The sequence below is a fragment of the Saccopteryx bilineata genome, chromosome 3, assembly GCF_036850765.1.
Source record: "Saccopteryx bilineata isolate mSacBil1 chromosome 3, mSacBil1_pri_phased_curated, whole genome shotgun sequence".
NCBI lineage: Eukaryota > Metazoa > Chordata > Mammalia > Chiroptera > Emballonuridae > Saccopteryx > Saccopteryx bilineata.
Window position 1 is genome coordinate 226316266 of NC_089492.1, and position 24870 is coordinate 226341135.

Genomic DNA, 24870 nt, shown 5'->3' on the forward strand with positions numbered 1-24870 from the left:
TTCGTCCTCTCCCTTGTGCTCCCCCATCAATACATCAGCAAGTCCTATTGAAATCTCTTAAAGGTAACCTCCCTTTCTCTTCTGAAACCACTATCCTAGGTAAGGCTTTAAATATTCTCTTTTAGGTTACCTGGTTTCCTTGCCTCTGTTTTGAATCTTTCCAATCCAGCTTTTGCTTTGTAGCAAGAGAGAGCATTTAAAAAATAATCATAGAGTTGTGCTATTGCCCTACTTAAAATCCTACAGTGATTGTTGACACACAAGGCCCTTCGTCATCTGGCTCTAGTTTTCCATTTAGAACATATGCCTTGCTACTGATTCCCTTGTACTCTCCAATTTCTCCCCATTGAATTATCAGTGGATATTTTATACTTTGCATCTTATTCATACTGTTTTCTGCTGGGACATCTTCTCTATCTCCTTCTTTACTATTTGCCTATTTAATTAGTACCTATCTTTAAAGATGTAGTTCAGGTATCATCTGTCCTGAGTATCCTTCCCTGATATTCTTTCCCTACCACCAGTCTGGACAAGAGGCCTCTCTAGGAAACATTCCAAGCACTCTGTTACAATCTAGTTGAGACTTACTCTGCTGATTATGCTTTTCTCATTCCCTCTCTGAACTATGAGGGCTGTTCCTGACCAGAGGCACACTATAGTAGCCTAAAGATAATAATAACAGTTAATGTTTGTTGATTGAGTGCTTACTAATGCCAGCCACCATTTCAATCCTTTGAGATGGGGCCTATCATTACTCCCATCATGAAAAGAAACTGACATATTGAAGTGGAGTTTGGGTAAGTAGTTACATAGGTCCCAAGACTTGTGCTTTCATGCATTATGCAAATTTTCGTAAGCCCATATACTGTTAGCCTGCAAATGTTCCCTTAAAAGATGAGTTAATTGCTAATATTTTAAAATCTTTATATTTTAAAACAAAGACAAAGAAATCAGTTGATACGATAACTGTGAGCAGGCATCCCTATGATCTTTTATGGCACTGTTTGGCTGGAGCTGTGCAGCACCTGTCTCATGTAATTTCCTGCTCATCATATTAAACTGTATACATTTGCCTGCTTCTGCTGGCCCTGAGGGCATAGTTTTTTCTAAGCCTGAAATTATAAGGTTTATTTGAAGATATACTATATAAAAGAGACCCTGACCTCATGTTTTACTGAATGCATACCCACTACTTGCATGAGAGTCAATGCTAATATTTGTGTTTTACTTTTGTTTTTCTCCCAGGAGATAAGATTCTGCTAAATCCAAAAGGATGAGCCATGTGTAATATTGCTATTACTGTAATTGATAATGCTGTCCCACATTGTAGTCATGGATTTGTTCCTCATTGCAAATGGCTAATATATAGCTTATACTGAATCTGATGCTTCACATGATTTATTGCTAAACATATGCTAGATTGCCTAACCACTGCAATGATATTAACAGTCTCATTTCTTGATGCATGGTCACTGTCCAACTTTAAAAAATTCAGCATCTATCATAAACAAAGTCTTTCTCCAATAATTATTATAAAATCTAATATCTGGGATATTAGATTCAAGTTACTCTTAGGCAAGATTTTTAACTGTTCTACTATGTAATATTCTCCTAACTATTTCTGTGGATACATGAGAGAGGGGATCTTCATCTCTTCTAAATATTTATTTTATAATTTGTAAAGTATAACCGCAGAACTGTATGAGTGAAATATAAATATTATGATAAATAATGACTGAGAGTGTGGAGGAATCTGAGCTTAACTCAGTATTGGAGAATTTGGAGGAAGTAATAGTGAAGACCTGAAAGTGGATTGGAGCTGGTATGATGAAAAGTGGGGAAGAGTGTCTCTGACAGATGACTAGCATTTGCAAAGACACGGAAGTAAGCGGAAATGTGGCATTTGGGGAAATGAAATGGTTCCCTGTGGCTGGAACATAAAATGAGAGGCTGCAGGTGGCAAAATGTAGACCTGGGGAGGAAAGCAGGAGCACAATTATGGGAGGAGGGGCTCTATAAATTGTTTTGAGAAGCTTGGGTTTTATCTTAAGAACATAGAAAAAAACATTAGAGAGTTTAAGTTTGAGTTATTAGAAAGCTAAATCTAGTTGTAGAACAGCAATTGGTAAAAAAGCAAAAAAAAAAAAAAAAAGACGGTGAACAAAACTGAAGACCAGAATACCAATAGTGATACTGTATAGTGTTCTGCATGTGAAATAAGGAAAAGCAGTGAAGAGGGTGATAAGTGTATAGATTTGAGGTATCTACAAAGTGAGACTAAAAGTAAAACAAACAAACAAAAAGAAATGAAAGAGGAAAGGCAGGAAGAAGAGATGAAAGAAAAGGAAAGAGAAGAATTAAGATGACTTGAAGAGTTTATATGGGCTTCCTGGAGAATGATTTTCACTTAAAATCAATAGAACCAGAGGAAGCCCTGACCCTGTACTGGATTTTGCCTTTATTTTCCACCTTATAGTTGCAGAGTTTCAATTTACAAACTCTGCAAACAGTCTCAAACATCATCTCATTTAATCCCCACTGCAATCTTTGTGGAATCAACATTAACCGCATTTACTGAGGAAACAGCTTGCAAAAGGGCAACACAGGGAAGGAAACAGAAAGAAGGCTAGAGTGCTTGGAGCATGGGAAGTTAAATGATATGAGCAAGGTCAGAGATATCGAATCATGTACTGTTTTGTAGGGTGTATTAGAATTTTGAGATTTAATTATAAAAACATGGGAAGTCATAGGATAATTTTTAAAAATGGTGACATAATCAAGTATGTTTTTAGTATATCATCCTAGTGGATATACAGGAACTGAAGTGGAAGGGGGAACAAGAATAAAAGGAGAACAGTAAAATGGCTATAACAGTAATTTAAGTGATAAATAAAGATGGCAGTTTGAACAAGGGAGGTGGTTGATAAAACTTCAAAAAGTAGATAGATCTGAGTTACATATCTCACCCCTCTAATCAATGTTATGCTGGAGGTCCTGTGTGAGATGCATATAAAAGACATATGAATTGGAAATAAATAAATAAAATTTCTTTATTCACAGATGACCTAATCATCTATGTGGAAAAACCTAAAGAATGTACAAAAAAGCTACTTGAATTAATAAGTTAATTAAGCAAATTTGTAAGGTACTAGATTCTCATTTAAAAATTAATTATATCTCTATACTCGGAAAGAATCATTAGACATTAAAATAAAAAAATAACATAATAGCATCAAGAAACACAAAATACATACAAATAAGTCTAAAAATATGTGCAAACTTTGTATGACGAAAACTAAAATACTTGATGACAGAAATTAAAAGAAGACTTAAATGAGCAGAGAGATACACCATATTTGTCAATTGAAAGATTCAATATGTTTAAGTTGTCAAATTTTCCCAAATTTATAAACAGATTTACTGTAATCCAATTAAAAGTATAATATGTCATTTTTTGTAGAAATAGAAAGTTGATTGTAAATTTTATACAAATAAACAAAAGCTCTAGACTTTGCCAAACTAATTTTAACAAAGAAGAGCACTACTGGAGGATTTATATTGCATTTCAAGATTTACTATAATCTATCAATAGTCTGGTGGTGATATAAAGGTGGACATAACAATGGAACAAAATGGGGTCTAGAAATAGATCCAGTCAATTGATTTTTAACAAAGGTATCAAAATAATTTAATGGAGTTTTTCAACTAATCATGGTAAAATATTGGAAATCTATATAAGAAAACAAACCAATAAAATAACAAAAGCATAACAAACTAAACCCACACCTGTGTAATTTAAAAAACTCAAGTCAATCTTACAAATATAAAATTTAAACATATAATTCTTCAATAAGAAGGAATAAATCTCTGTAGCTTTCAGAGAGGCAAGGATATTTTATTTGGGATACATGGAAAAGATAATTTAAAAGTTTGATTAGGTAAACTTTATTAAGATTAAAAACTTTTGCTTGAAAAAGATATTGCTGAGAAAATGGAAAGGCAAGCCACAGACTAGAGGAAAATACCTGCAAAACACATAGCAGATGAAAGACTTCTACTTAGAATCTAAAAACCCTTAAAAACTAAATAAGAAGGTAATTTGATCAAGTTCTTTAATGAAGAAAGAGATGTGAACAGCAAATAAACACATGAAAAAATTAGGAATATCATGTGTTATTAGAGAAATATAAAATAATACCACAATGATATAACATAATACATTTATAGTGACTAATATTTTATTTTAAATAGATAATTAAAAAGTGCTTACAAAAATGTGGGGCAGCTGAAATTCTCATACATTGCTAGTAGGAATTCATAATGGTACAAACTCCTTGAAAAAACTCTTATCATAAGATTTTATGATCTATCTCTTATATATTTAAGAGTAATGAAAACATCTGTACAAATACATGAGTGGTTTTGGCAATTTTACTCCTAATAGCCCCAAACTGAGAATAACTCAGTCATCAACTTGTCAATACATAAATAAATTGAGGTACCTAAATACAATGGAATACCACACAGGAATGAAAACAAATTAATTACTGATGAATGCAACAACATAATTCCATTTATATGAAATTCTGGAAAATGCAAATCTATAGGCACAGAAATGAGTTTAGGTGTTGCCAGGGGCTAGAGGTGGGAAAAAGGGGATTAACCTCAAAGGGGCTCAAGGAAATTTTCTGGAGTGACAGAAATGCATTGTATTGTGATTGTATTTCTGGATATATAATTGTATGTAGTTATTAAAACTTATTGAACTGTTAACCTAAAATAATAAATTTTACTGTATATTTAATATTTTAGTAAACTTTATATTTAAAAAAATTGCAGTTTAAATGAAAAAGATGGTGGCTTGAGCTAAGATGGTGGTGGATAGGGGTAAGTAGTGAATAAATCCAAGATGTGTTTAAGACATAAAATCAAGAGAAATAGGTAAATAGATTGACAAAGAAGATTTATCTTTCACTTATGAAAGATACATAAGAACATTATACTGAATGAAATAAGTAAATCAGAAAACACTAAGAACTGTATGATTTCACACACAGGTGGAATATAAAACTGAGATTAATGGACATAGATAAAAGTGAAGTGGTTGCCAGGGAAAAGGGATGTGGGGGAGAGGGATGAAAGAGGAGAAGGGTGGGCGGGAATAAAGAGGGATAAATGTACAGTGAAGGAAAATGATTTGACTTTGAGTTGATGGGTTCACAACATAATCAACAGTTCAAATGCTATAGAAACATTCACCTGAAACTTATGTATTCTTATGGGTCAATGTCACTCAGTTAAATTTAATTTTCTAAATGAAATTTAAAAAAAAGAAAAATACTACAATATGTCTAGAATATTAAAAAAATATAGTCATTGGTCTTTTTTTTTTTTTTTTTTCATTTTTCTGAAGCTGGAAACAGGGAGAGACAGTCAGACAGACTCCCGCGCATGTGCCCGACTGGGATCCACCCGGCACGCCCACCAGGGGCGACACTCTGTCTACCAGGGGGCGATGCTCTGCCCATCCTGGGCGTCGCCATGTTGTGACCAGAGCCACTCTAGCGCCTGAGGCAGAGGCCACAGAGCCATGCCCAGCGCCCGGGCCATCTTTGCTCCAATGGAGCCTTGGCTGCGGGAGGGGAAGAGAGAGACAGAGAGGAAAGCGCGGCGGAGGGGTGGAGAAGCAAATGGGCGCTTCTCCTGTGTGCCCTGGCCGGGAATCGAACTCGAGTCCTCCGCACGCTAGGCCGACGCTCTACCGCTGAGCCAACCGGCCAGGGCCATTGGTCTTAATCAAAATAAAAATTCTAAGGGACAAAGAAATAACAACACTTCAGATGACAAATGAAAATGTTGATGCAGATCAAATTAAAGTTCTCATATCCATACTATAATAATGGCTAAATCTCATCATTTGAAACTATGAAAAGTATGTATAAAAAGATTAAGACAGTTAAATAAACATTGTACTCAATATTATGTACAGACAATATAATTTGTGAAATTGCTTTCAGTTAGACACCATGTGGATACTAATTCAAGACCATAAGACGTTAGAGGGAAAGATACCTTGAAAAGAGAATATGACATGTGGCTTTTGCTCTGTACATGAATACTAATCATTATTGTGATCTTGGTTAAGATTTTCAACTTATGAGTATACATGTTTTCAAGATTTGTATTTCAAATCTTTTGACTTTATTCTTCTGATATATCAAAATAAGGTGACTGCTAGGAGCTCACAGTATAATTTATTTAAAACTTATTTATGATTTATTTGGAAACAACTTGCCATGCATGCTTGGTTTTAGGGAATGCAAAGTACTTAAGGATTTTTCAACCTGATGGTGGACACAAATAAGCAAACAGTGTGCCAAGACATGAAAGAAACCCAAATAAAATGAAGAGACAACCTGACCAGGAGGTGGCGCAATGGATACAGCATCAACCTGGACACTGAAGTCCCAAGTTTGAAACACAATGTCCCCAGCATGAGTGCTAGCTGATCTGGCTTCAGTGCAGGCCCGGCAGCTTGAGCATGAGATCATCAACTTGATCCCATGGTCATTGGCCTGAGCAAGGGTGTCACTAGCTCAGCTTGAGCCCCTGGTCAAGGCACATATGAGAAGCAATCAACTAACAATAAAGTGCTGCAACTACCAGTTCATGCTTTTTTTTTTTATCTTCTTTCCCTCTCTCTACCTTCCTCTCTCTCTCTAAAAATAAAAAAAAAAAAAAAAAAAAGGAAGAAACAAATGTAAGTGAAATTTATGCCTCAAATGCTGTGATTAAATTCCCTATCTCCACCATTTACACATACATAGATTATAGTGTATATAATCAACAGCATTAAGAATGTATCCATATATATAACAAAAAAGTATTAGGAAAAGTAATTATCTTTTGTATAATGTTAAGCAGAAAGTAGTCTTGACAGGGTTTTTTTTTAATATTTTATTTTATTATTTTTAATTTTTTTTTTTTTACAGGGACAGAGAGAGAGTCAGAGAGAGGGATAGACAGACAGAAACGAAGAGAGATGAGAAGCATCAATCCTCAGTTTCTCATCGCGACACCTTAGTTGTTCATTGATTGCTTTCTCATATGTGCCTTGACCGCGGGCCTTCAGCAGACCGAGTAACCCCTTGCTCAAGCCAGCGACCTTGGGTCTAAGCTGGTGAGCTTTGCTCAAACCAGATGAGCCCGTGCTCAAGCTGGCAACCTCGGGGTCTCAAACCTGGGTCCTCCGCATCCCAGTCCGACACTCTATCCACTGCGCCATCGCCTAGTCAGGCTCCCCGAAGGCATTAAACAAAAGATAATATTATGTACTAAATATGCCACCAGGTCTCAATAATTGACCTAATTATACTGTAAGTTATAATTAAACTAAACATTGTATTCATTCTATAATAGTTCTCGATGAATAGGAATTCTTTCTATCTTAAAAACATAATAAGGACTGAGTAACCCCTTGCTTGAGCCAACGACCTTGGGTCCAAGCTGGTGAGCTTTTTGCTCAAGCCAGATGAGCCATGCTCAAGCTGGCGACATCGGGATCTCAAACCAAGGTCCTTTGCACCCCAGTCTGACCCTCTATCCACTGCACCACCACCTGGTCAGGCTTGACAGGTTTTTTTTTTTTAGATGTTACTATTTTCATCTCACCTCTCTATACACACTAAATAGGCACATCTGAAATTTAATATCAGAAGGTAAGTATTGCACTGTCCACATTATTCATACCTACATGTCACATGACCATAGTCATTTGTTTGTTTTATTGACAACAAATAAATCAAAACCCTAACCATTAATAAAATATACCTACATTTTTGTGTACCTATATCTAAAATCACAGAATTAGGTCATTAAATTTTTGAGATTTGGCACACATTTCAAAACATTTTGAGATTCTTTACCTACTTCTCACCTTGCTAACCCACCAAGAGTCATCCTTTTGGAGGAGAAAAGGAGTTTCTTGAAGTTGTAAAAGTACATGGAACTTAAAAAGGAGAGAAATTTTAATTGTGTCATAACTTACCTGGCTTGAGATGAGCAAATGGAATTTCCCCGGTGAAAAGTTCCCACAGACACAGAGCATAGCTAAAGACATCAGCTTTGATGGTGTAGCGTGTGCACTGCGTGAACACCTCAGGAGCCATCCAGCGGAGGTTCTGTGTGTCAAGAAACATCCACAGGTCATTTATTGACATTGTGTTTAGTTCTTCACTTTAGAACAGTGTTCTTAATTTTCCCAATATTCTCAAAAGATAGGTGTGAAATGACATTGATACTGCCCTAAATTTGTGCATTAAATTGGTGTGTTTATACATAAATAATGTACTTATTGTTTTTGTTCAGGTTTTCTTTTTTTCCCTTTTATTATTAATTTTAATAGGGAAACATTGATTAATTAGGGTACATAGATTCAGAGAAAACATCTCCACGATATTTTGACATTTGATCATGTTGCATACCCCTCACCCAAAGTCCAATTGTCTTCCGTCACGTTCTATCTGATTTTCCTTGTGGCCCTCCCCTCCCACTGCCCCACCCCCTGCCATAACCACCACACTCTTGTCCATGTCCCTGAGTCTCATTTTTATGTCCCACCTATGTATGGAATCATATAGTTCTTAGTTTTTTCTGATTTACTTATTTCACTCCATATAATGTTATTAAGGTCCATCCATGTTGTTGTAAATGATCCAATGTCATCATTTCTTATGGCTGAGTAGTATTCCATAGTATATATGTACCACATCTTCTTTATCCAGTCATCTATTGAAGAGCTTTTTGGTTGTTTCCATGTCTTGGCCACTGTGAACAATGCTGCAATGAACATGGGGCTGCATGTGTCTTTACGTACCAATGTTTTTGAGTTTTGGGGGTATATACCCAGTAGAGGGTTTGCTGGGTCATATGGTAGTTCTATTTTCAGTTTTTTGAGGAACCACCATACTTTCTTCCGTAATGGTTGTACTATCAATACTTTACATTCCCACCAACAGTGAATGAGGGTTCCTTTTTCTCCACAGCCTCTCCAACACTTGTTATTACCTGTATTGTTGATAATAGCTAATCTAACAGGCATGAGGTGGTATCTCATTGTAGTTTTGATTTGCATTTCTCTAATAGCTAATGAAGTTGAGCATCTTTTCATATATCTGTTGGCCATTTGTATTTCTTCCCGGGAGAAGTGTCTGTTCATGTCCTCTTTCCATTTTTTTATTGGATTGTTTGTTGTTGAGTTTTATGAGTTCTTTGTATATTTTGGATATTAGACCCTTATCTGAGCTGTTGTTTGAAAATATTATCTCCCATTTAGTTGGCTGTCTGTTTGTTTTGTTGTCAGTTTCTCTTGATGTGCAAAAACTTCTTAGTCTGATGTCCCATTTATTTATCTTTGCCTTCACTTCTCTTGTCTTTGGAGTCAAATTCATAAAGTGCTCTTTATAACCAATGTCCATGAGTTTAGAACCTATGTCTTCTTCTATGTACTCTTTTGTTTCAGGTCTTATATTTAGATCTTTGATCCATTCTGAATTAATTTTAGTACAAGGGGACAAACTGTAGTTGAGTTTCATTTTTTTGCATATGGCTTTCCAGTTTTCCCAGCAACATTTGTTGAAGAGGCTTTCTTTTCTCCATTGTGTGTTGTTGGCCCCTTTATCAAAAATTATTTGACCATATATATGTGGTTTTATTTCTGGGCTTCTATTCTGTTCCATTGGTCTGAGTGTCTATTTTTCTGCCAATATCATGCTGTCTTGATTATAGTGGTTCTATAATATAAATATAATTTGAAGTCAGGTATTGTAATGCCCCCAGCTTCATTCTTTTTCCTTAGGATTGCTTTGGCTATTTGGGGTTTTTTATAGTTCCATATAAACCTGATGATTTTTTGTTTATTTCTTTAAAAAATGACATTGGAAATTTGATGGGAATTGCATTAAATTTGTATATCACTTTGGGTAATATAGTCATTTTGACTATATTCATTCTTTCTTTCCAAGAACAAGTAATATTTTTCCATTTCATTGTATCTCTTCCGATTTCTCTTAACAATGCTTTGTAGTTTTCATTATATAAGTCCTTTTCATTTTTTGTTATGTTTATTCCTAGGTATTTTATTTTTTGTTGTTGCAACCATGAAGGGGATTATTTTTTTGAGTTTGTTTTCTGATGTTTCATTGTTGGCATAGAGAAAGACAATAAACTTTTGTATATTAATTTTGTATCCTGCGACCTTACTGTATTGGTTTATTGTTTCTAGTAGCCTTTTTGTGGAATCTTTGGAGTTTTCGATGAATAGGATTATATCATCTGCAAAAAAGTGAAACCTTTACTTCTTCTTTCCCAATATGAATGCCTTTTATTTCTTTCTCTTGTCTGATTGCTCTGGCTAGAACTTTCAGCACTACATTGAATAAGAGTGGAGACAGTGGATAACCTTGTCTTGTTCCTGATTTTAGAGGAAAGGTAATCAGTTTTATGCCATTTAATATGATGTTAGCTGATGGACTATCATAAATGGCCTTTATTATGTTGAGATATTTTCCTTCTATACCCATTTTCTTGAGTATTTTAAACATAAAATGGTGTTGTATTTTATCCAATGTCTTTTCTGTATCTATTGATAGGATCATACGATTTTTGTTCTTTGTTTTGTTGATATGGTCTATTACGTTAACCATTTTATGTATGTTGACCCATCCTTGTGATTCTGTGATGAATCCCACTTGATCACGATGAGTTATTTTTTTAATGTGTTGTTGTATTCAATTTGCTAGTATTTTGTTTAGTATTTTATCATCTGTATTCATTAGAGATATTGGTCTGTAGTTTTCTTTTTTTGTGTCCTTGCCAGGTTTTGGTATGAGGGTTATGTTGGCCTCATAAAATGTGTTTGGAAGTATTGCTTCTTCTTCAATTTTTTGGAAGACTTTGAGTAGAATAGGAACCAAATCTTCTTTGAATGTTTGACAGAATTCATTAGTATAGCTGTCTGGCCCTGGACTTTTATTTTTTGAGAGGTTTTTGATAGTTTTTTATATTTCCTCCCTGCTTATTGGTCTGTTTAGGCTTTTTGCTTCTTCATGACTCACTGTTTAGGCTTTCTGCTTCTTCATGACTCAGTCTAGGAGATTGTATTGTTCTAGGAATTTATCCATTTCTTCTAGATTGTTACATTTGGTGTCATACAATTTCTCATAGCATTCTATAATAATTCTTTGTATATCTATGATATCTGTGGTGATTTCTCCCTTTCATTTTGGATTTTGTTTATATGAGTCCTTTCTCTTTTCTCTTAGTGAGTCTTGCCAAGGTTTTGTCAATCTTGTTGATATTTTCAAAGAACCAGCTCCTTGTTTTATTGATTTTTTCTACAGTTTTTCTGTTCTCTATTTTGTTTATTTCTACTCTGATTTTTATTATTACCTTTCTTCTGCTGGTTCTGGGTTGCCTTTGTTCTTCTTTTTCTAGTTTCTTAAGATGCGAGGTTAAGTGGTTTACGTGGGCTCTCTCTTGTTTGTTCATATAGGCCTGTAATGATTTGAACTTCCCTCTTATTACTGCTTTTGCTGCATCCCAGAGATTCTGATATGTCGTATTGTTATTTTCATTTGTCTGTACGTATATTTTGATCTCTGCTTTTATTTCTTCTTTGACCCACTCATTTTTTAAAAGTATGTTGTTTAATTTCTACAAATTTGTGGGTTTGTTTACCTCTGTTTTGCAGGTGAATTCTAGTTTCAAGGCTTTATGATCAGAGAATATGCTTGATATAATTTTAATCTTTCTGAATTTGTTCATGTTATTTTTGTGGCCCAACATATGGTCAATTCTTGAGAATGTTCCATGTACACTAGAGAAAAATGTGTACTCTGTCACTTTGGAATGAAATGTCCTGTTGATGTCTATCATATCCAATTGTTCTAGTGTTTCGTTTAAGGCCAATATTTCTTTATTGATTTTCTGTTTGGATAAACGATCAAGAGCCATCAGTGGTGTATTGAGGTTTCCAAATATGATTGTATTTTTGTCGATTTTAGCTTTTAGGTCAGTCAGTAGCTGTCTTATATATTTTGGTGCTCCTTAGTTTGGTGCATATATATTAAGAAGTGTTATGTCTTCTTGATTTAATGTCCCTTTTATCATTATGAAAAGACCATTTTTGTCTCTGATTACCTTTGCTGTCTTGTAGTCAGCATTATTAGATATAAGTATTGCTACACCTGCTTTTTTTGGATGTTATTAGCTTGGAGTATTGTTTTCCAACCTTTCACTTTGAATTTGTTTTTATCCTGGTAGCTTAGATGTGTATCTTGTAGGCATCATACAGTTGAATTTTCTTTTTAAATCCATTCTGCTACTCTGTGTCTTTTTATTGGTGAGTTCAATCTTTTACATTTAGTGTAATTATTGACACTTGAGGATTTTCTATTGCCATTTTATATATTGCTTTATGATATTTTTGTATCTTGTTTGATTCTTATCTTGGTTTTGCTATCATTTGTTTTTCTTTGGTTGTAATCCATACTTCTTTCTTCAGTTACTTCTTTTTTCAAGCCATGTGCTTCTGTGGTGATTTTTTTCAGGGGTAGTTACCTTAAGTAATGGAAAGCATACATATCATGTTCATTGTAGTACATTATCTCATGAGTGCTTCTGCACTCCATCCTCCCTTGCTACTGTTAATCTTTGTCCTCTCCCCTTTTTTTGTTTTTGTTGTCACATATGTATATTAACCTTGTTTTTACTGTGATCTTGATGGAGTTTTTACTTGTAGTTTTGTTTTGTTTTGTTCTTTGTATCTGGTTGGAAAACTTCCTTCAGTATTTCCTGAAGTGGGGGTTTTCTGGTGATAAATTCCCTCATCTTTTCTGTATCTGTGAATGTTTTTATTTCTCCTTGTATTTGAAGGATAGCTTTGATGGGTATAGTATTCTTGGCTGAAAATTCCTGTTTCAGAACTTTAAATATTGGGGTCCACTCTCTTCTAGCTTGTAGAGTTTCTGCTGAGAAATCTGATGATAATCTAATGAGCCATTCTTTATATGCTGTATTCTTCTTTTCCCTGGCTGCCTTGAGAATTTTTTCTTTGTCATTGGTTTGTGCCAATTTCATTATGATGTGCCTTGAAGCAGGTTTGTTTAGGTTAAGATAACTCGATGTTCTGTTTGCTTCTTGAATTTGATGCTCTAATTCTTTTCATAGGCTTGGTAAGTTCTCATCTATTATTTGTTTGAATATGTTCTCCATTCCATTTTCTCTCTCTTCTCCTTCTGATATACCCATTAGTCTTATGTTGCTCTTTCTAATGGAGTCAGACAATTCCTGTAGGGCTTTCTCATTCTCTTTCCTGTCGTCTCTCTCCTCTTCACTCTGTAGTGCTTCTAGTTGCCTGTCTTCTATGTCACTAATTCTCTCCTCTATCTGGCCTGTTCTATTAGCTAAGCTTGTTACCTCATTTTTCAGTTCATAAATTGAGTTTTTCATCTCTGTTTGATTCATTTTCATAGTTTTAGTTTCCTTGGTGATGTATTCTTTCTTTTCATTGAATTTTTTTTTTGAGCTCCCTAAATTGCTTTTTGGTGCTTTCTTGTATATCCCTGAGTATTTTCAAAACTTCAATTTTAAATTCTCTGTCATTTAACTCCAAGGTTTCCAAGATATTGAAAAATTTTTTATAGATTTTTCTTCATCTATCTCAGCTACATCTCTGTCTTTTGTATCCATGATATTTGATTTTTTTTCCTTAATGGCATTTGAGAGTGGTATTGTTAATAACACAAATAAGAGTTGATAAAAAATAAATAATAAAAACAGCTTTGCTTAATATATAGTATTTCCTTTATCCCTCCTACCTCAATGCCCCACTCATATTTCAGGCTAGGACCTACTCCTAATTTAGAGCTCTCTTGCCCCCTTTTGCCAACTTCTATTATGAATCTACCTTTGCCACCCAGCTTAGTGTATCCCAAGGTTCTCTTTACCATGCCACAGTCACAGAGCTCCAGGGAAAAGCAACCTGGTCTCATCTCTCCAGGCAGAGGAGAACAGAAGCTCCATATCCACGCATGCTGCAAATGGCTTTTCCAGTCTACTTGAATCATTACCAGCTAGAAGCAGCGGTCATTGGGACTTGGACATGAGCTGCAAAGTATAGAATGGTGACAACTCAGTGCCATGTGGACTTTTCCTGGATGTGGACTTTTCCTGGATTCCTGCTCCCTGTGACAGCTCCTAACAGACTGAACTGTGGTTGGGTTGCATTTTTCAGGGATTTGGCATGGTGATGGGGCCAACTTGGACTTGGTGAACATGTTAAGGACACTACTCTTTTATGGATTCTTGCTGTATTGGCCAAGAGTTTGCTTAAAGGCTTTTAATCACTGTAAAAAAAAAATAGAAGACTGGATAAAGAAGATGGGGCACATATACACCATGGTATACCATTCAGCTGGAAGAAATTATGACATCGGATCACTTACAGCAGAATGGTGGAATCCTGATAACATTATGCGAGTGAAATAAGTGAATCAGAAAAAAACAAGAACTGCATGATTCCATACATTGGTGGGACATAAAAACAAGACTAAGAGACATGGACAGGAGTGTGGTGGTTCCGGGGGGTGGGGGGAGGGAAGGAGGGAGAGGGGGAGGGGGAGGGGTACAAAGAAAACTGGATAGAGGGTGACAGAGGACGATCTCTCTTTGGGTGATGGGTATGCAACAGAACTAAATGACAAGATAACCTGGAAATGTTTTCTTTGAATATATGTACCCTGATTTATTGATGTCATCCCATTAAAATAAAAATTTATTTATTAAAAAAATTAAAAAAATAAAAATAAAAACAAAAAAATTTTTTTGAGAAAATACACTGAAAAAATGAAAATTCTATTGTGCTATGTGGAACAAAAACTACATAGAGTGGAGGGCCTGAGTTGAGGGGAAGTCACAAAGAGACAAAAAAAAATGAGGTAAGAACTCACAAAATGCCACAAGGAAAAAAATTTGAATCAGGAATAAAATAATTTGTTTTTAAATGACAGTTAAATAAGAGAAATAGTGAAATACAAAAGAAAAAAAAGAGAAAAAAGAAAAAATACAGTAAAAAATGTAAAGTATATTATATTAAGTGGAACAAAAACTACATAGACTGGAGAGCCGGAGTTGGGGGAAAATGCTAAAGAGATAAAAAGCAAAGTAAAAAGCACACAAAATGCCACAAAGAAAAAATTTGAATCCAGAATAAAATAATTTGTTTGTGAATGAAGTTCGAATGAGGGAAAAAGTGAAGGAGAAGAGAAGAAACAAAAGGCAGGAGAGAAAACAGAAGAAAAAAACAACAAACAAAAAAAGAGAATTAAGGTTTTTGGAATCTAACCATCATAGAGAAAAATCAAGAATGGTAAATGTAACTCCTGTGGGTAATGAAGTTCAAAATGATAAGAAAAGAATAAAATGGAAACAGGATAAAATGACCAAGGTGGAAGAAAAAAAGAATAAATACAAGAAAAAAAATGTATAAAGTTATAAAGACTGTAGATTTTCCCTGTTTTTGAGAGGTTATCTTCTTTCTTTTTCTTTTTTCTCTCTCTTTTTGGCTGGTGGCACTGTCCCCCAGGTTCTGCCCCTGTGACACTCTTAGGCAGAGATTTGCAGTTGATGTTTTGCTATGGCGATGACACAAACTAGGCCTCAGTACTGTTGGTAGGTGAAGCTTGTTAGCATTTGCAGGCTCTGACACTGGGAGAGTCCATTTTCCTGGAGCCTCTCCCCAAGTCTCTCCTTCCTGAACCAGCAGCCTGGGAACCCAGCTGTGAAGTTGCCCCAGCCAATGCCTGGAGAGCAAGAGACACCAAGAGCTGCCAAATCCCCCCTCTATCCCACTCAAAGCAGGGTTCTGGGTAAGGCTTTGCCAGCCAGAGCCACCAGCATAATCAGGCAGGCCTGGGAGCTGATTGCTTTTCAGGTGTCTTTCTATGGGCCTCTGGGCATGTCTAGTGTGCCTCAGCACTCTGTAGTCTACTCTCCCCAGGGTTTTTGCACTTTGTGACCTGTATCAGCTGGCAGGAAGATACCCTAGTCACTGCCTGCAGAGCAAGAGGTCCTAAAAGCTGCCAAGATTCTCCTCCAGGTCCGCTCAAAGCACAGCTCTGGGTACAAAAGCTTTGTCAACTAGAGCCACCAGCTTAAGCAAGCAGGAGAGTGAGCTGATTTCTGGTCAGGCTCCTTTCTAAGGTTGCCTGGGTATGTCTCATTAAATTTGCCTCAGCGCTCCATGGGTCTGCTCTGCACAGGGTTCTCCCTTGTGAGGAAGACTACAGCCCAGCCCGCCCAACTTCCACAGTGTTCTCTGAGTCTGTTTCATGGGAATGTGCTTTTTAACCTGTATCGGCTGACGGGAAGTTGCCCCAGGCACTGCCTGCAGAGCAAGAGGCCCTAAGAACTATCAAGTTCCTCCTCTGGTTCCGCTTAAATCACAGCCCTGGGAAAGAAGGCTTTGTCAGTCAGAGCTGCCAGCATAAGCCAGCAAGTCAGTGAGCAGACTGTGGATTAGGCTTCTTTCTAAGGATTTCTGGGGTATGTCTAGTTTGCCTCAGTGTTCCGCAGGTCTGCTTTCCAGAGACTGCCTGCTCCAGCAAGCTGTCTGCGCACCCTGCCCTCCCAGCAATTCCGCAGTTCTCTTCCGCTGGAATGTGCTTTGTAGCCAGTGTCAGCTGGCGGAGGTGCCCCTCCTGCACATGACCAGGTGTAGGGAATCTGGCTCTCATGCACCTCCCATGCACTATTGGTTGGGGAACCGGGATTGCACAGAAACTCTAGTTACAGTCCACGCAGAAAGCCACTGCTGACAGTCTCTGGCCCAGCCTCTCCATTTGGGAACATGGGCACCCACGCCCAAGGTGCCAGGTGGAACCACTTGCACACTGTCTGTGATTGCAGACTGGGAGACCACTAGTAAACAAAGTCCAAAGCTGCTCTGGTATCAGTCTCCGCAGGCAACTGCTTGCCCACCTCTGCCAGGGTGTGCCGCTGGCTCTAGCTCTGCATCAGGGATCTCAAGCTGAGCCGCAGGCACCCTCTCTCCTCGGCTTGAATGTCTCTGGCCTATCCAGCTTTTTCTGTGCCCCAGCTCTCCCTTCCTCTCAGTTCCAAGTGAAAGCAGCCCTTCCTCAGGTCAGTGAGGAAAGCGGAATACTCTGTTCTCCATCTTATTTCCTTCAGAGTGGATTACAATTCAGCCACCTTTTCACCCAATTGTACCTTTGTTTGCTGTATGTGTATTTCAGATGCTCCTGGGATTGTTTTTCTGTCTCTAGCTGTTAAATTTGTTGAAATTTCAGGGTAAGGTATCGGGAGCACCCCTCATGGCACCATTTCTCTGACATCACACTCTGTTTAGGTTTTCAAAGGGCATTTTTTAAAAATTATTAGAATATCATGAAATACACAATTTTCCCAAAAATACTGCAATAATATTAATCATCAAGTTTTCTTGTCTCTTGTTAAATGCTGATCACAGCATTTCTTTTGTTTATCTCTGAGCATCTTTCCCCTAGAAGCCTTGTTAGTTTCTGAATCGCCAGTGGTGTCTTCATCCAGGAAATCTATGAATGAATATATGCAATATGGGGGACACCTTACCTCTTTAGATCTTCAGGTTGTAATTTAGGAAATCACTAAATCTGACCCACCAATAGAGCCCTTGGGAATGAGGAGAGAAAGGGCCTTAGGGGAATGCCCAGAATATACCTATAAGTAGATTTCTCACTGGCAGGCTCAGGTCTGTTATATCTCCTTTGTTTGCCCAGACACATTATTTTAGAATGCTGTTTGTGCAATATCCCAGAAAGAAAGCTCATGAAATGTTGCAAGTAAATTTCTCTGTTCAAAGTTCTATCCTCATGGTTAGAATGCATTATTTACATTCTTTTCTCCTGCAATTATAGATTGTTTAGTTTTAAGTGTGTTTCCATTCTGAAATGCAAATGTGTTAGTTTGGTTTGTGGTTTAGAAAACAGCACTAGACTTTGAGTTAAAAGATGAACATTTTAGGTTTGGCTCTACCACTATATGAACAGCTCTGAGCAAGTTTTATGCTTTCTGGAATTTAGATCCCTCCAGAGAAAAACAGGGGGAAAACTCTCCAGCTCTAAAACTGCACAGCTCCACAATCATATCAATGAATTTTGCCAAACACCTTCTTTCTTTGTATTTCCACTGAAGGAAACCAGTATTCTTACTGAAATTCTGTGCATAATGCTGGCTGCTGGTAATTCTTTTGAAATATCTACCTTATTCTGAAATCATGCATAATTATAGTTCTCCAAGAAAATCTTTGTTCTGATTATGGTGTTCATGTGCAATTCTTCCACGTGAGCTTTCACATTCCAAATAGTCTCCATTTATCCAGCAGATGATGTGTAGTGTCATAACACTGCTTAAGTGGGAGTAAGTATACAGTATGCCCAGTTTTTTATGGGGGAAGGGTAATAAAGTAATTAGCAAACTTACATAAAACCATATAATGGTTAGAAACAAAAAAAAAACCTTCAAAATACATTTAGAGTAGTGCTGTGCTTAAAGACTACCGCTGCCACAACAAAAGGATGTAACTCACCATTGGTGAAATGCAGTCCAAATCCACTCAATGAAAGTTTGTTCAGAGTGTCTCAACTGGCTGCATTTTAGAATCACCTGTGTGTGTACGGGGGGGGGGGGAGGGACTTTCAAATGATATAAATACCCAAAATAAATCCTAGGCTAATAAAATCAGAATTTCTGGAAATTTGTTTTAGGTAGTATGCTTTAAAAAAAAATCCAAAGTTATTTAAATGTGCAAACGGGTTGAGAACCACTATTTGGCTATCTCTGTGTTCCACGTATGATATGAGGTTTCTGTGTCTTGTCAAAAGAGGACACACTTTCCACATTTCCCTGTTCTCATATTTTACTATTCTCCTCCTTACTTACTTTACACCAGTCACTCTCGCCTTGGACACACAGAGAACTCTGCTGCCACAGGGCCTTTATGGTATCCTTTATCTATACTGTTCTTTCCTCAGCATGGATAATCCCATATAAGGTCTCTTATGGGATGTTCTCTTTCCCTCTCGCAGTATCCAAATAGCACCCCATTACTCGCCATTCTTACACTATGCTTTGTTTTTTCTTCATAACACTTATAACCACTTATTTTGTTAATTTATTAAGGCTCTATCTTTTTTTTTAGTAGAATATTAGCTCTGTAGGAATAAGAACTTTATTTTATTCACTGTAATATCCTCATTCCTAAATAAATGTTCTTTGATCTAGAAGGTATATTAGTTAAATGAATGAATGAAATCTAACTGGGTAAACCAGCATGTATAATCCTTTTTGGATACAACATGTTCCAGGATGTTTTTTCTTCCTTTCTCTTTAACTCATCTCTCACTTTTCCTTCCTCACACAGTACATGCCAACAATGCTAAATTACATAAAGTTCCCCCTGGAAGTTCAATATTTCTCATCCTCTTCTATGTCTTTGCTCATGTTGCTGATTACTCTGCTTGGCACCCCTTCTGTTTTTCCTACATCTGATTTACATCTATTCATCTTACCTGAGCTTCCATGACTCTTTGTCACACTGTATCACTGAACCTCCACATGCTTTAAACAAATCTCTTTATGACTGTTCTCTACACTTGAAAATGAGCTCCTTGAGATCAAGGACTAAGCTTTTCTTTCTCTCTTTCTTTCTTTCTTTCTTTCTTTCTTTCTTTCTTTCTTTCTTTCTTTCTTTCTTTCTTTCTTTCTTTCTTTCTTTCTTCCTTTCTTCCTTTCTTCCTTTCTTCCTTCCTTCCTTCCTTCCTTCCTTCCTTCCTTCCTTCCTTCCTTCCTTCCTTCCTTCCTTCCTTCCCTCCCTCCCTCCCTCCTTCCCTCCTTCCTCCCTCCCTCCCTTCCTTCCTTCCTTCCTTCCTTCCTTCCTTCCTTCCTTCCTTCCTTTCTTCCTTCCTTCCTTCCTTCCTTCCCTCCTTCCTCCCTCCCTCCCTTCCTTCCTTCCTTCCCTCCTTCCTTCCTTCCTCCCTCCCTTCCTTCCTTCCTTCCCTCCTTCCTTCCTTCCTTCCTTCCTTTCTCTCTCTCTCTCTCTCTCTCTCTTTCTTTCTTTCTGTATTTTTCTGAAGTTAGAAATGGGGAGGCAATAAGACAGACAGATTCCTGCATATGCCCGACCGGGATCCACTCAGCATGCCCACCAGGAGGCAATGCTCTGTCCACTGGGGGTATTGCTTCATTGTGACTGGAGCCATTCTAGTACCTTAGGTGGAGGCCATGGAGATGTCCTCAGCACCTGGGCCAACTTTGCTCCAATGGAGCCTTGGCTGTGGGAGGAGAAGAGGGAGATCAAGAGGAAGGAGAGGGGGAGGGGTGGAGAAGCAGATGGGCTCCTCTCCTGTGTGCCTTGAGCAGGAATTGAACTGGGGACTTCCACACACCAGGCTGACACTCTAACCCTGAACCAACCAGCCAGGGCTAAGCTGTTATTTATATTTTGCATTCCTGGCCCTTTGCAGTGCCTGGCACATGGTAGGCCCTCAATAAATGTTTGGTGAATGAAGAAGAGTACAACAAGTGGTGCAAACTGCTACAAAAGCACAGAGAGAAAATTATGTGGGAAGGAAGTGGAAGGACAAGTAGGTTATGAAAAGAAAGGGGCCCAAAGTGGACACAATTTCCTGAGCCTTGCAGGAGAAGTACACTTCCTCCAGGTGAGGTGCAGTGAACACCATACTGGTAGAGCCATAGAGATATGAACATGAAGGGCACACTTGGGGGGGTGGCTAGGTGGCTTGTATGCAGGGACACAGGAAACTTGAGAGTACTTGTCATGGGACAGGAAGTCATAGAGAGGTCTGAGGCCAAGATGGAAAGGGCAGGAGGTTGCCAAGCAAAGGAATTTGGATTTTGGCTCATGGGAGTAAGCATTGTTGTTGATTTACAGGAGAAGGTAAACTGTCAAAATACAATGCCCAGATAATCTTGTAAAGAACAAACTGGAAGACATTGAATGATAAATTCTATTAAAATAAAACTAAAAAAAAAAATGAAAGAGAGGACTGGAATTGGGAGCCTACTGCAATCATCCAGAAAAGAGATGATGAGAACCTGAACAGAGTCAGTGAAGGATGAGAAGCTAGAATGAACTTTAAAAAAAGAAGCAATCAGAAAAAAATGATTGAGTAATGTGTCAGTAGAAGTAGGGAAAGGAAGGAATGCAAAATTACCATAGACTTGGGAAATTAAATAACATAGTTTAGAAAGGCATACATTTTTGGGGGATGGGGAGTGAATGAAGGAGAGGACAGGTGGTGCGTTTAATTGCAGACATTTTTAGTGCAATTATGCATGCTTCGGATGTTATAATTTACACTATTTTACATTACTTAAACATTAATGCTTGGCTGTATCACCTATTGCCTTATAATGTTAAAGTGGAAAATGGGCTGTTAATAGATGCTGATGAACTACAAATTTTACAATGAGTTATCTATTCAGTGCTAACCATACTATTTAATAAGGAGATCCAAATATGAAAGCCAATTACCCATTCCTGCCATGTACTTTTCAGCTACACATGAAACAATTCAATATTATCTTATTCATACCATTTTCCAAATATGTATCTAATCTGTTTCTCTGGGAGAGCCTTGAAGGGATTCTTTGGAGGGCTTACTAAAAATAAAAGCAGAACACGTTATCCTGCCCCTGACACAATGACATTGCTTCCATTTAGACTGGCTCTCCTCTCACTTCCTCCCATGCTGAATTTTCACATTTTAATTGTTTCATAACTATAGGAAACACAAGCAGCAACACACCCCAGGTTGTTTGGTCATGTTGTCTTCATCCAGAGACTGTAGAAATCTTGATTCTGAGGAAATCAAAACAAATCTATATCAAAGGAAATATCTTAGAACCAAGGTCAATGATCACAGCTATAATTTTGAACACTAACAAACATCTATCTTCTTTCGATTCTCAGTGCCTTTCTTTTAGCTCAGGCTATCTAAGGGGGAAAACTGAAAATAAATTATATATACCTAGAATGTCATGGTCATTGAAATTTGAATGACTTAGATAAGTACAACTGTTGGGGTGAAATCTGTTTTAATATCTATCATACAGTATTAGGCACAAACTAAGAAGGAGGAAAGAAATTGATATTATTTAGGGTATTATTCACAGTAAATCTTACCTCCAAAATCTGCCACCACAGCATGCCCATCTTCATAGAGAAGAATATTGTGACTGTAAAAAAAAAAACACCAGACTTTGAATAAACTTTATTTTCCAATTCTACTGGCCCCTCTATGAAGAAGACAGTAGTCATCATTTGTTTACCCTACAATCTGAAAAGCTCCAAAGGCTAATGGAGTGCTCAGGCTAATGATTCTGATTTTCTTAATTTTCCTAATTCAAAGGGAATATTTAAAAATTGTAATCATCTTATGTCTGACTTTGAAAGTATATGAGGTATCCTACATTATATAAATTCTCTAAAGTTGTCCAAAAGACTCTTTAGCTGAAATAAGATTTTTAGCTCTTTGAATCTCCTTTGTTAACACCATGATGGCTATGAGCAAGAAGTAAAGGCATTTATTTGTGAGTGTATCAGTCAGAGCAGGGGAACCAGCTTCTGAGAATCCTCAGCACAACGGCAGTTCAAGGCAGGGCCTGACATAAAAAGGGCTCTATGAAAAGTATCTTGGCCAATACATTCCTGCTACAATCTCAGAACAAAGGAGTGTTTTTAGAGAGGACACTAGCTTAATTACTTTCGAACGACTCAGGAAAAAAAAGGGTTTAAAGACCACTAAAATCTCCTTTCCAACCCAGAATTCAAGCTAAATTAAGAGTATTATTTTGATGAAGTAAATCAAGGTTGGGACAACCCAAAGAGAGGTCATTTGTCCCACAAACAATGGAATTGAGTTGTTGCATATCAAATAAGCATATTATGAGCTAAGATTGTCTTTGACAGCTTCTTATTGAATGACTTTTTTAAGAACAGCATAGGAAATATAGTCAATAATACTGTAGTAACTATGTATGGTGTCAGGTGGGTATTAGACTTATTAGGGGGATGACTTGGTAAGTTATATATATATATCTAACCACTATGCTGTATACCTGAAATTATATAATATTGAATGACAACTATAATTAAAAAATTTAAAAAGAATTTTAAAGATAATTGAGTCATTTTAATATTAAGAGATCTCCCATTGAAATTGTTTTAGTGCACATTAGGCTATATTTTACATCTGTTCTATTATCATTTGTTTTGTTTCATGATCAAAATAAGGAAAATGTTATTTTCTAGTCCTGAATAAATCCAGTATGATATTGAATTATGTATATAAGTGTTTTCTTGTACGGATTTGAGCTTTATAAAAAGTCACTTTTCAACTTCTCTAGTATCATTAATGAATTTAACTTTTGTGGTATATACTTAATCAATTTTTACCTACACAAAATCTAAAATGTATTCAAGATCGTTTTGCTTGGAAGAGTCAGTGTAGGAGTAATGGAAGATGTTAAAACAATCCCTCTCCAAGATGCTGTCTTTAACTACAAATGACCAATTAATATATGTGAGGAGAACAACTCTGTCATAACAATACTGCAGTATTGGGGCTCTTGCAAGTTCAAAATGCAACAAGAAAAATACATCTTAATGCTATACCATTAGATTCCCTGAAGGATTTAGGGGAATTTCTATATCACAATCCCTTAGTCTATCAAAGGATAATGAATATTATACTTCATAGATATTATTAAAATACATACTAGTCTGGGTTCACCAATCACATTAAATAAGTCTATGTAAAACATCTCATCTGTTATTTTATTTTTAATTCAAATCAGTTATCTAAAACAGTGGTTATAAAAAAAATTTTAGCAGCATAATCTCAATCTATAAAATAGATTTGCAAATGGAGCTGCTATGGTTAAATATAGGGAAAAGCCACAGAGCACCTATTTACCCTTCATCTTATCCAAAACAGCAGTCATGGAGGCAATAGCATACAACCGAGGATCCAGAGAAGCCCCAATAAGTTATACTTCTAGGGAATATTTTATTTATTCATTTGTTTGTTTAAATTTCTTCTAAAGAAAATATTTTATGTTACTAAGAATGATTATACCAGCTAGCTGAAGTTGGGATGGAGTGTTTAGCAAAATTGTACTCTTCTATCAAAGAAACTTAGGTGAATTTGATCACTGGGCCACCCAATGCATTACAGTATGAGAGGCAGTGTGTCTCAGGATGCAAGAATTATGTTCATTGCTGGACCTCAAATATTTTTAGCATGCTGCTTAATGCATAGAAGTATTCAGTACACATTGTTGAACAAATAAATTAAATAAAAGGAACTGAAAATACACAATCCTGAATTTGAAAGGTTAAAGGTTATAGTATTAGTTAATAAGCAAGTACTTACAGAACACCACTCATCAATCTATAAGTTAATATTTAAAATTCAGATAATCCTACAATTAGAAGAGACATTAGAACTAACCTAGTTAAACCTTTTCAGTTTCTAGAGGAGTTTTCCAAAGCTCAGGGAATGTAAGTGTATCAACAGAGGTTATGTAAGTAGCCACTGGCAAAGAAGATATTGAACCCAGTTTATCTAGACCACCATCACAGATCTTAGAACAAACCTGGTGATTAGTAAGTGATCAATTAATTTTATGAATCATCCTTGGGTCATTACAGACCTTTCTTCAAAGCATAATATTTCCTTTCTTGCATATCACAACACTTGGGGAAACAAATGATACAAGTCTTAGATTCCA

General features: G+C 36.7%; 1 protein-coding gene across 2 annotated transcripts in view; it reads right to left on the reverse strand.

Moving 5' to 3' along the window:
- The window catches only part of TNNI3K (TNNI3 interacting kinase), a 317917-nt gene that overhangs the window by 88177 nt on the left and 204870 nt on the right, over positions 1-24870 (reverse strand). For both annotated transcript variants that reach the window (XM_066268883.1, XM_066268884.1), the window contains exons 18-20: positions 22262-22314; positions 21885-21937; positions 8048-8180 (exon numbers count right to left, since the gene is read on the reverse strand). In XM_066268883.1, the coding sequence (XP_066124980.1) occupies positions 8048-8180; positions 21885-21937; positions 22262-22314 (239 nt within the window). The remainder of the gene's footprint in view (positions 1-8047; positions 8181-21884; positions 21938-22261; positions 22315-24870) is intronic.